Source organism: Copadichromis virginalis, linkage group LG10 (assembly GCF_057382275.1).
Source record: "Copadichromis virginalis isolate Kocher_CV1m ecotype Utaka linkage group LG10, C_Virginalis_male_GT1.1, whole genome shotgun sequence".
Classification (NCBI taxonomy): Eukaryota; Metazoa; Chordata; class Actinopteri; order Cichliformes; family Cichlidae; genus Copadichromis; species Copadichromis virginalis.
Window position 1 is genome coordinate 23,999,408 of NC_140627.1, and position 12,133 is coordinate 24,011,540.

A 12,133-nucleotide genomic window follows, 5' to 3' on the forward strand; every position below is an offset into this window, starting at 1 on the left:
GTTAAATTTTGCAACGAATATAATCATTGTAATGACTGGTTCCCCAATCCCTGTAATCGCCTTCCAGTTAGCAATAGAGAGAGCAAACAAGAGGGAGTGCAGTAGCAGAAAGCAGAAGAGGAGGTACAAGACAGCAAACCAGCGATACCTGAGTAGGAGCGTGTTATTTGTTTTTGTCTTAGTGACTGTATGGAATACCACAGCAGGATACCAGTGAGGTTAAACAAAAACAAATATATGCGTAACAATAAAAGAGACCACTGAGAGAATGTGCACAAGGAGAGAAATTAGAAGCATTGCTAACAAATATTAGCAAACAAGTAAAACCTGTGCAACTGAAACAACATAAGGTATTTTCTCAGGGAAATGTAACACGAGCAGTTTTCTTTCAGACATGTCTTCACACAACCTGCCTGAGGGTTTACACTTAATTCTTTACATTTTTCAAATGTAAGGATCAGACATTTAATTTTAACTGTCAGACTGAACTATAATTAGTATTTTTCTATAGTCTGTGTTACAGAGTATAGCATGGTGGATGTTGGAGGGAGGACTCATTCTTATTGGGATGTGAGTGGATGTGCTGGAAGGCAGGAAAACAAACACTGGACTGGAGACTCTCTGTGCCCCTGACAAGGAAACTGGACCAGTGTTGGGGAAGTTCCAGCTCCCAGGATGTGATGTGGAGACCCAGCCTCGAATGAAGTCAGGCCTGAAAAGGTGGGTGGCAAGCCTTTTTGAGGAAGATGCAGGATTGATACGTTTTGGCTGCTTGTTCTTCCAAGTGACCACCTTTCCCCTGTTTGTAACCAGGCTAACAACCCTGACCGCGGTGGCTTTGGGCCTTGGATTCCTGGCCAGAGTTGTGTCTTCAGCCAGTAGTTTTACCTGGAGAAAGAACAAATAAATCTTGTGTAACCCATTACAGTGTGCGTGTGGTGGTTCGTTACTGGTCAATATTAGAGCTACTACTTTCTTGTACGGAGGCCATTTTGGGCCTTACGTAACATTGCACAATTTTAAAATATAAAGGGCCTTAGTCCTTATACTGAGTAACTAAGATTAAACAGGCAGGACAGGTTCAGTATTATAATTGATATTGTAGCTGCACCTTCATGACTGACATGACACCAGTGCTTCACCAGACTCTTGCTTCTCACACTTAGCATATTATAAAGTTATAACTGACATTGTTAAATCATTTCATAACGTTAAATTTGTTTAATAATGTTAATGATTATTATCAATCTTATTTTCTTAGTTTAAGCTAGGGCATTATGTCCCTACTATATTTCAGAGTATTTGTGTCACTTAATTATGAACATGCAGTGTAATGCACACTGTGAAAAGCTAGAGGGGGCAGTTTTCAAATTGACTTCACTACGTTAGAGCAAATTCTGTTTTGTTTTCTTTTATTTTTGGTCTTCTCAGTCTCATTGGCATGACAGCTTTTTCATTCTTTCCAACCTGCTGTGGAATAATAATGCAGCATTAGTTTATATTAACTGTAATGGAGCTACAACATTATGATTTACAAATAGCAGAGAGAACATTTATATTTTACACCTCAGTGAATTTTAGATTAGTAAAAGAAAAGATTTGGACATATTTAGGATCTCTCAGGGATGCCTGCCTGAATTATATTTAAGTCAGTGGCTCAGTCACAATTTTAAGACATTCCAGGGCTTCTTCAGCACTGCTGAGCTGTAGTGTGTCAACCACAGCGCTTGAGGCTGACTGATTAGCCTTATCTCACCAATCCAATTGCAGCTTTGAGTGAGAGAAGTGTCAAGACAGACAACAGGTTAAAGTCATGAACTATAGCTCTATCAAATGCTCGAGAAAACCATTGTAGCATTTATGACATTATATTTTAGATAAACATGCATATAAACATATGGCACATAGGATATAACTGTACCTTTCAAAGTGTTTTCACTACCCAGCCTACATTCGAGCAACAATGCTATTAGTCACTGGTGTTCCAATATTAGAGCCCATAATGATAGGAATGGCTGATTGCACATCTAGATCTAGATTAACTTTTAGTAACAGCCATCTTGTTTTGCTTCCTAAATTTAGCCTCCCTTATATTGCTCTGCATACTGGAAACTCAACCCTGCTTGATGTGCCTGGCTCCAGGGTGCACTCTCGCAGCAACAGCTCGGGTTTCTGGCCCAGAGCTGTGCAGCTGACACGGCCACGCCTATATGTGTGTGTTTGTGCTATGAAACGCACACAAGGTTCTCCTTATTATCCTATAGAATAAAGACCGGTTTGTTAGGCAATCCACACCCTGTGTGGCAATAACTCCACTAGGCGCTGATTTCTGCACTGCACCCACTCCTCCTACTGCAGCTAAGGCAAAACTATACCCTAGCCACAATGATACAGTTACTTATGTATACTCCTTGTCCAAATCTCAGTTATATTATATACAAGTATGTTATTAAATGTGTATGTTCACGTATACAGTGAAAAGTTAACTGGAAAAAAAAAAACACAGATGTGTCATTATGATAACATTAGTCACTCCTGGAAACACAGCAGCTTGTGAAAGTCACAGTTTAAAAATATATAAATAAAAGTTTAGAAGGTTAGGAGCCAGGATCTGTGTGTGTTTGGGTGGAGTACATGTAAGCACAGCCAACAGGTGTGGCTGGACACAATGCTGTTTCAGGAAGACAGAAGAGTCAGCAGCTTAGAAAAAGGGTTATAATTATTTGACTATGAGAGATTATGCTGAAACCATTGGTTTTCTGGGGCAGTGGGGACGTTTCCAGCAAATTGTCTTCTTCTCGCTCGTTGCCACCATTATGCCAAATGGATTTGGTGCTTTCACTCTCGTTTTTCTGACTGATACACCGAGTCATCACTGCCTGGTATCTGGTATCAACCTCACTGAAGACTGGCGTAAAAGTGTCATCCCAATCAAAGTAAGTGACTGCGAGAGCCCCAACTCTGTGATACAGCACATCAAAGAAAACATTTAAACTACTGATGCAGTTTTTCAGTGATAATTGAGTTTGCTTCAAATATTATTCCAATAATGTAACTCAAAACATTTGTATTTATTCGAACACATTTATGCTTATTTCAAAACAAAAAAAACATGCTTGGGAGAAGTAGAAAACTACTTTTGGGAACTAAATGAGTTTTTATGTTGCTGGTAGTTGAAAGTTTAAAAAAAGCAGTGTAAACAATACATTTAAACTAAAAACCATTAAATCTTTATGAAATGCAATAAAATATTGCAAAACAGAAATAGGAAAAAGCACAAAGTTCAAGTTCCCTGGTCGTCAGAAGATCCACATTTCCAAGAAATAGAAACCGGTAATTGTGTATTTTGTGAAACAGAAGAGGAGGATTTGGACCATCTATTCTTTTTGTGCAATTTTATACAAATATTTTGGTTGGAAAAAGCACAAGGGAAGTGTTTCTGGGGAGACAATAACCCGATGTACCAGTTGCAGGAACCCAAAAAATAATAGGTGTGTTTTGTCATGATTCATATAATAGTGATGATGGATTTTTAGGCTAATAGTTAGGCTAACACACTTTCCTCTCATCTTTTCTTTCCTTACAAAACCATAGATCCTCCACTTCTTGGGCTATTTTGGTTCCTGCAACTGGTCCGTCAGGTTATTGTCTCCCCAGAAACACTTCCCTTGTGCTTTTGGAAATCTGTTTTTTCCTATTCCTGTTTAAGTTATTCCTATTTCTGTTTTCGTTTGTACTATTTCCGTTGTATTTTGTGTGTTTTCGCAGCATTTTTGTTATTGCTGGTGTTTTTTTAAGTTGCAGTCCATTTGGCCTCTCAGGGCCACCGTATAGGCCCATTGTTGCCTCAATATTACATATTTTTGTAAACACTATGACATCCTACTGAGTTTTTCTTAAATGTCTCAATACTAATAACCCTAAAACTGTTTGTATCCTTGTGACTATGAGGAGGTGGATGGGAAACAGGAGCTGAGCAGATGCAGCAGATACAGGTTGGATGTGGTCAGAAATCTCTCTGCTCAGGGATACATTCCTGGCAGGGATGTCAACCTTACAGACCTGGAGGAGGAGGGCTGTGTAGATGGGTGGAGCTATAGCAAAGACATCTATGAATCCACTATAGTTTCTGAGGTATGGTCAATCCTTCTTCTACATCTACTTATTTTTCATGTAGTATTTTTTAGCAGCATCAGCTGTTTTTTCTTGATGTTGCAGATATATCATTAAGTCCTTAGTCTATGTGGCTCCTTTCCTCCTACCCTATCCAAGACAGGGGATTTCAGCCCATCCATTTATTCAACAGTTAGGACAGAACACACCTGTGAACATACAGTAGGTGCAGTCAGTCAACATAGGAACATGATATAAATTCCTCTAGAAAACTCTTTCTCTACTGTTATCAACATGGCTTATTTCTCATTATCTTGTTGTAATCTTGTTGACCTTTGAGTCTTCAGCTTGTCATTATTTTGTCAGTGCTTAAAGTTCAAGGTGCTCTTTGGGGATTAGTTTCTGCACACCAGGAAAGACGCACCCTTTTTCTTTCTACTTAGAGTGAAAAGACATTTGAATACAGCCAGCAACAGTCAGCACAAATCACACTGACTTTAACATTGTTATTTCCTGCATGCACATATTCAGTCATTCAACTGTTAATATCTCATTTTCCAGTTTGACTTGGTGTGCAGTAACCAATGGAAGCAGCCGTTCACATCTACTGTTTTCTTCGTGGGAGGACTCCTTGGATCGTTCTTGTCAGGCCAGCTGTCAGACAGGTACTGACATGAGATTCATGTGAAAGAGACCAAACACCACACCATTCTTTAAAGGTTCAGGAAAGGCTTCCATGTTTCGATATTAAGATTGTCTTTATTGTAAAAAGAAATAAAAATGAAAATCATTTAAAAAGATCATGTTACAGTATACACTTATAATAGTCAGTAATATAAATGACATGTATTATGCCGCTGAAAATGCTACATCCAGACGAACTTTTCTGTGATTTTAATTGATGATGGAGTTGTATTTTTACCAGTATAATAAGAAATAGAGTGGTAGAACACAGTTATTATTTTGAGATATGTACTTATTTATTTTCAATTTGTGCTCCTTCCATCCAGATTTTTAGATGCAATTCACACAACTGTATAGGAAGTACAACACTTTTTATGCATGTATATGTTTACTAATATATTTATCTTCTCTGTCTAGATATGGCAGAAAACCCGTTCTTTTTGCAGCTTTGGCACTACAGACAGTTTTCACCTTTGCTCAAGTCTTTTCTGGTTCATGGATTATGTTCCTCATCATCCTCTTCATCAACGGTTTGGGACAGATGTCCAACTTTGTGGCTGCTCTTGTGTTGGGTAGGATGGAACATTTATTTAGCTATGATACAAAACTAAGGGCCAGATTTATAAGAGGGTGTCATGGTCCTGTGTCAGTGACCCAGTGTTTTTGAGTTTTGTGCTTTTAGTTTTTGATTTCTTGCTCACTTTAGCTCCTCAGCCCTTTAGTATTTCTTGAGTTCTCATTTCAGGTTTTGTTATGTGGCTTCCCTGTGTTCTGCGTTTCCTGTTTTACTTTTAAGGTCTGTGTCTCTTGTCTCGTCATGTTAATTAGGATCAGCTGTGCCTCCCTCCTGTTTGCTGTCCCTTTTTCCTTTTGTGTGTGTATTTATAGTGTGGGGTTGTCTTTGCTCACTGTCGGACCGTCTGTGTTACTCGGTGTATCTCTGTGGCTCTCTGCTCTACATTCTCTGTGTCATCCCTGCTCATCATCCCGTGTAGTTATGGTTTCAGGTTAGTTTTGGTAGCTCCCCATTCTGCATTTCCTGTTTTTTGCCACTACTGTAAATAAAGCTCACTCGCATCTCAGCCTGTACCTGCATCTTGGGTCCTTACTCTCACACACCACATGACTGCTGCCGCAGCCGTGACAGTGGGACAAATTGTAATGACACCACAATCCTAAAAAGTGCCAATGGGAGCGTTAGGTTCTACTGCTGATCTACTAACATCATGCCAATTAATAAATGATGCAGTTTGAAAGATGCATTTTGATGCAATCTAACACAAGGAGCATAAACTAGGGAGCCAAGAATAGAAAACACCAGAGGAATGTCTAAGTGCAGGTTTTACACGTGTGCTTTGTACAGCAAAAAGAGCAGCAGATGTTTTGATATAAGTGCAAAATTAGTCAGAAACTGAAGTCAGGTGACAGCTCAAATGGAGTGAAGGAGTCATTCAGAAGACAGCTGCTTTATTGCAGATCATTCTGCTGTAACTCTCACAGCTAACCTGTCAGGTGTCACATCACTCACATATTTCTGAGTAGTTTCTGCAGCCTCTATGCTTTTATTCAGTTTCTTAATGCACACTGTGTGCGTTTAGTCTGTGTGCCATATATACCCAATGGCAAGGTGCATTTAATCCTCACAAAAATCACTCTGAAACACATTTTGACAAGTCTTTACTGGCAAGCCCCCGCTGCCTCCAGCACTTTCAGTCTTTCCAGGGGTCTCAGCACACTTTTACATAAAATAACAGGCAGTGATTGGCAAATTTGCTGCAGATGCGTGAACCCTCTCAGTGGACAGTGCTTCTAGAAGCACTCTGTCTCACGTGTCCCTTTGCAGCTGAGCCACAAACCACACCTCACTGCCATAAACAAATTCAGATGTTAAAAAAATATACATGAAAGCTTATTTATTGTGGGGTGGCACTCTGCATGGTGATGATAACATACAAACAGAGTTTTTTGTGCAATCTTCAGTTTGTTTCCTTTTTTTGTTTTGTTTTTTGTAACACATAAGTTTTTATTCATCATTACCCCCTCTTTTTTTGCAGGTTCTGAGGTCTTAACTGGCAAAGTGCGTGTCCTTTACTCATCTTTGGGCACATGTCTAGGCTTTGCTATTGGATACATGATACTTCCACTCTTAGCATACTTTTTAAGGGACTGGAAATCACTGTCATTGGCTTTATCTTTGCCTTGTGTGGCCTACGTCCCCTTTTGGTGGTAGGTGGCACTAGCTCTAGCATATCTATCTCTCTACATATCTTTATATAGCATTCCCTGTAGGAACTGAATCAAATGTATTGACTTGCTTGAAACTGTGGTGGACATTAGTCAGGGGGGAGTTTCCATAGACTGTGACATACACAGATGATATTGTTATCTAAAGAAAGAGTACGGTGTAGGTGCAAGAGAGCCAAGCCAGGTGGAAATATGGACTGCAGGAATGATAGCCAGTAGAAGAATATGTATGTGAACGAGAGGGATGCAGTTGGAATGGTGAAGATGCAAAGAGAGGGTAGTGAGGCCTGCTGTAATGTAAGGTTTTGACACAGTAGTGTTTACAGAAAGACATGAGGCCAAAATGAAGATGGCAGATTTTTCAGTTACTAGAAGCAGACAAGATTAGATATAAATATTTCCTAGGGACAGCTCAATATTTGGAGAGAAAAAGAGGCAAGGTTCAGGTTGATATGGTTTGAAGATGGACAGAGGAGAGATAGCTGATACACTGGGAAAAGGATGTTAAACATGGAGATGGCAGACAGGAGAAGAAGAAAATCACAGATAAGGTTTATGGATGTAGTGAACGAGGAAATGCATGGGTCAGTGTGATAGAAGAGGATCTTAAGGATAAGGTGTGACAGATGAAGATGATCCTCTGTCACAACCCCTAAAGGGAGCAGCTGAAACAAAAAGAACAAACTGTTCCCACTAACAAGTTTATTGACCTTATTTCACTGTCTTTTTTGCTTTGTCTCCAAAATCCCTCTGATTAAGTCTGCATCCTTCTGTTTGTGTTAAATATTAAGCCAGGCTTATGCCAGAGTCTCCCCGGTGGTTGCTTTCTCGAGGCAGAGTTGAGGAAGCCGAGGCCATTATAAGAACTGCTGCTAAGTGGAACAAAGTTCAAGCTCCGAGGATCATCTTTAAAGACTGTGGTGTAAGTGAACTTTCACTTAAACATTACTGGATTAACCCAAGATGCAGAACACAGTTGTTATCATTTGAAAACAAGTTCAAGTTTTACAAATAAATAAATATATTAATATATATATATATTTTTTAATATATTTGACATTTGACTGATATTATTAGTATAAAAATGCATGAAAAAAAAGAAATCTTAAACATTTTTGTGTTTTAATATTTTTTGAAAAAGCCCTGCTCACACAGTCAAACTAATTTTATGTGTCTTCCAGACAGAAAAGATGCAGACACACTCCAAGGAGCATTACAATGTCTTTGACCTGCTGAGGCAGAGCAGCATCAGAGCCACAACACTCATCCTCTGCTTTGTGTTGTGAGTAAACAGTGAAGACAGTGTGGTACATAGCGACTTAATGAGACATCCTCAGATTGAGAAAATAATGAAACAACGAGAAAATTAACAAACAAGGAATTTGCCGGATTCCTCATGGAAATCAAAAGGAGAATTAGCAGATAAACAGCTAAAATGACCTGTCTCTTAACTAAAAATGATTTTTTACTAAAAGAAAATTCATTTTTCTTTTGGTTTTTCATGTATTTCTGTTTCCATAATATAAGATCTGCGATAGACAAAATGATTACGATTTGCATTTGAAAAAAATGCATGCATGCAGAAAAATCTTTGGAAAGTTCACTTAGATGAAAAAAACGCTTTCATTTCCCTTTGATTTTCCCAGGTTCACTATGATTGTTGGCTACTATAGCCTGTCTTTCAATACAGCACAACTCCATGAAAACCCCTACATCAGTTGCTTCATCTCAGCAGTTGTAGAGATTCCAGCATACATTTCCAGCTGGATGGCTCTGCTATACCTTCCACGACGCCTGTCTGTGATCCTTACGTTGGTCTTCGGAGCCGTGCCACTCTACCTGATTCAACTTGTTCCAGATGGTAAAATTTCTTAAAAGCAAGCTGCAAGAATTCACATTAGAACAATTGATGAGTCATATATAAGTTACTTATTGCTTAAAGTGCCCATACTATAATTATTCCTTTTCCTTTGATGAGTGATACACACTACTGTGATTTTTTTTAAATTTATTTATTATGTGCTTTCAAGGACCCAGACTTTCTTGTTGGTTTTTTTGTATTTTGTCTTGGTCTTCTAAATTTCAGTCATTGTAATTGTCCATTTTAGGGAAAAAATGTTGTTAAGCCACTGTTAAGCATTGATTTATGAATCATTCAAGCATAACAGGGCACCTAGCTCAAAGCATGAAACACTGTCGTGTCTACCTACAACTCATAACAAAGAACCTAAAGTATTGCTTTAGGCATTCGTTACTAGCAGCCTGCCATTGAAACGTGTAATTTGTTCTCATTTCTTCAGTGGAATCTATAAAAATGTCAAAGATAACAGTTTGACAAGGATGAAATTATATTTTTACAACAACAAGATGCAAAGAGTGATGTTTGCTGAAAATGCAGCATAAACTGGGATGGTGTGCAATGTATGGCTGTCAAAAAAAAACATTCCTAAGGAGGGTAAACAAAAAGGCTGAGATATACCAAAATCCTCAAGAACTGGAACAAAAATCATTTTTAAAACTTTTGGTTTAAAAGTACCTATTATCTGAAGGACAACAGCTTCAACTTTTAGCATGCCAATATAGTAAAAACATACCTATATAGAAAAACACGCATTGGCTTCCTTACAGCCTGGACCCCAACATTATTGAAACGGTCTGGGATCGTCTTGACAGAGAACTGAACAAAAGGCAGGAAACAGACAAAGATGTGCTATCTGGAACCAAATATTGACTTTAACCTCCTTTGTACTATACAAAGAAACCTATATTCCCATATGGGTTTGCACATGTTCTAATAAATCACTGCACCTGCTTCCCATCTTCCAGGTAACATCTAAAGAAAAAGGGGACCAAAAGTCCCAAAAAATTATTTTTGGAAAGCACTGTAGCTATTTTGCACATAAAAGTTCTTCCAGTTACAAATTATAAAGCCTCTGGCAAAGATAGTTATTCTTTCATACATATAAAACACTGAACCTTTCTTTGCCTGACGTAACTGATCTATCATCAGTTATCTGCATGCAGTGACGTGTCTGCAGAGCAGCTGTTTGGCAACATTTTCTTCAAAGAACAAGAAATTGACTCAATCCAAATGCAACAGCTGCCTTAGAGCCTGCTAAAATTTTCGCATTAGAGCCCCTTCTGCTAACTCTAAAATGTCTCAAAGCATTACAAAAGTTTAGGATTACTTTTTTTTTTGTAATGTAATGTATCCTGGAAAAAGGTAGCTTCCTGTATCTTTAGTTCTAGCCTTGTCCATGGCTATTGTTGTTTACATTAGCATTAGTACTGACTGGGGGATGATTATTACAGTATCTTTCGGCCCAGAGAATGCATGAATGCATTTCTTTCTGACTTTCTGCTGGAATCCACAGTCTCTTCTGGTTCATTGTGTATCAGGAAACTACAGGTGTATGTTAAGGGCAGATAGCTTTCAGGAGACTATGCCAAAGTTGCCTTTGATGAGCTGACAAATCACAAATCAGGCTTTTCTGGAGGTGGGGCCCTTAAAGGGACAGAGGTTGAAAAGAGGATGGAAAAAAACCCAAAGCATCAGTGTGCATTGTGCGAAATGTGATACGTTATTTAACATTGTAGGATGTGAACCAACAAAAATATGAACATGTAAATAATCATAATAGAAGAATAGAATTTGTTTTTGTGATCTTTTCGTGTTACTAGGCAGGAAGTGACTATATGATAGGTATATGCAGAATTACCATCTTATATAAAACAAGTTTCACAGACTTGATTAGAGTTTTGTCTCTTACTGTTTACTTATATCTACAAACTAAACAAATGTATTATTCTTTAGATCTATCAAATCTGGCTCTTGCACTGGAAATGCTGGGTAAGTATTCAATCACGACCGGTTCCTCCCTGATGTTCGCCTACACCGCAGAGCTTTACCCAACAGTGCTCAGAAACACAGCAACGGGGATAAGCAATACTGTTTCCAGAATTGGAAGTTGCATTGCCCCTTTATTGTTAAGTCTGGGTGAGTGCATTGATTAATATTCATTTAGCATTAGTACTAACTGTTTCTGACTGTCTGTTTTACCTCATTTGATTAATGCACACTCATAAAGGAGTTTTCTCTCATCCTAACTTCCCCCTCTGTGTCTTCAGGTATGTATTATAAGTATCTACCTTATATTATATTGGGGAGTCTGGCTGTTGTGGCTGCCTTTGCAGCTCTTTTCCTTCCAGAGAGTTTTAAGAAACCTCTTCCTGAAACTATTGAACAAATGCAAAGACGAGAAAGGTAAGCTACTTTCATTCACAGTTTATTTTACTTTCTATGAAGTAATAAAGGCAATTGTAATTTTACATTCTTATACAGCAAGTTCTTTAAACATGGTACACAGTATGCAGAAAAGTATGTTGTCAGGCGAGTATCTGTCATTTAGGGAGTTAGTGAAAGTGACTGAGTAGAAGTGAAGTAGAAGTTTCAGGGTGACTCTAAATGTATCATCATGTTCAATTTAACTTTAAATGTTGGGTATGTAAATTTAAAAAATCATTGACTATCACTGACTATCATTGACCTGAACATGACAGGAAGGTTAAGAAGTGAGATTGCTATTTATTTCCAAGTGAACTTTACTGCCACCAAGTGGCCAAATGTTTTGTTTTGGGGGGTTTTTTGCAGATTGAATGAAAGCCCTTAGCCAATAGTACAAAAAATAAGTGTTCACATCTTATAAGTAATAATGATAATGAAGTTTATCGCTGAAAATAAAACTCGTGTTTGTCTTTCCTCTTTAAAACAGGGTGAAGTGCCCATGTCTTACAAGAAATATTACGCCTGTACCTGTGGTACCAATGGACAGTTCACTATGACTATTTGTTTGTCCTGGTCTAGACAGATGTTGTTGTTGTTTACAGTCTTTTATATTTACATTTTGTTTGGCTTTGTTGTCTGTTAAATGACTGAAAGCTGTATTATATATAAATAGTCTCATAACAAAGATAAACCTATAATTTTCTTTTTTTTGTCTTATTTAACCAATAAATCCTCAATAGATGGTTAATAATAAATGCTGTCTTGCACAAGTTGGAAGTTTTCCCATATTTCTTGGAAACCTATTAT

The 12,133-nt window shown here is 38.1% G+C and overlaps 1 protein-coding gene and 1 long non-coding RNA gene across 3 annotated transcripts; both read left to right on the top strand.

Annotated features, from left to right (window-relative positions):
- Positions 1-369: 369 nt before the first annotated feature.
- On the top strand, positions 370-922 carry LOC146700513 (uncharacterized). The gene is made up of 2 exons (XR_014922676.1): positions 370-720; positions 814-922. It is a non-coding gene; the product is annotated as an uncharacterized LOC146700513 (long non-coding RNA).
- Positions 923-2,645: 1,723 nt separating this feature from the next.
- On the top strand, positions 2,646-12,098 carry LOC146700514 (organic cation/carnitine transporter 2-like). 2 transcript variants are annotated; one of them, XM_085470755.1, is made up of 11 exons: positions 2,646-2,936; positions 3,952-4,134; positions 4,675-4,778; positions 5,215-5,369; positions 6,852-7,023; positions 7,837-7,963; positions 8,223-8,323; positions 8,688-8,902; positions 10,856-11,038; positions 11,170-11,305; positions 11,814-12,098. In XM_085470755.1, the coding sequence occupies exons 1-11, from the start codon at positions 2,730-2,732 to the stop codon at positions 11,881-11,883; spliced, it is 1,653 nt and encodes a 550-aa protein (XP_085326881.1). In that variant the 5' UTR covers positions 2,646-2,729; the 3' UTR covers positions 11,884-12,098. The 2 variants fall into 2 exon arrangements, with proteins under 2 accessions (XP_085326881.1, XP_085326884.1); XM_085470758.1 differs by lacking the exon at positions 6,852-7,023 and having other exon boundaries at positions 7,833-7,963.
- The last annotated feature ends 35 nt before the right edge of the window (positions 12,099-12,133 follow it).

Bases quoted from the DNA above. Each gene is read 5' to 3' on its own strand.
- LOC146700514 (XM_085470755.1), top strand. From the start codon at position 2,730: ATGAGAGATTATGCTGAAACCATTGGTTTTCTGGGGCAGTGGGGACGT. The intron at 2,937-3,951 runs GTAAGTGACTGC...TGTGACTATGAG, and splicing joins AAAGTGTCATCCCAATCAAA to GAGGTGGATGGGAAACAGGA. The intron at 7,964-8,222 runs GTAAGTGAACTT...TGTGTCTTCCAG, and splicing joins TCATCTTTAAAGACTGTGGT to ACAGAAAAGATGCAGACACA.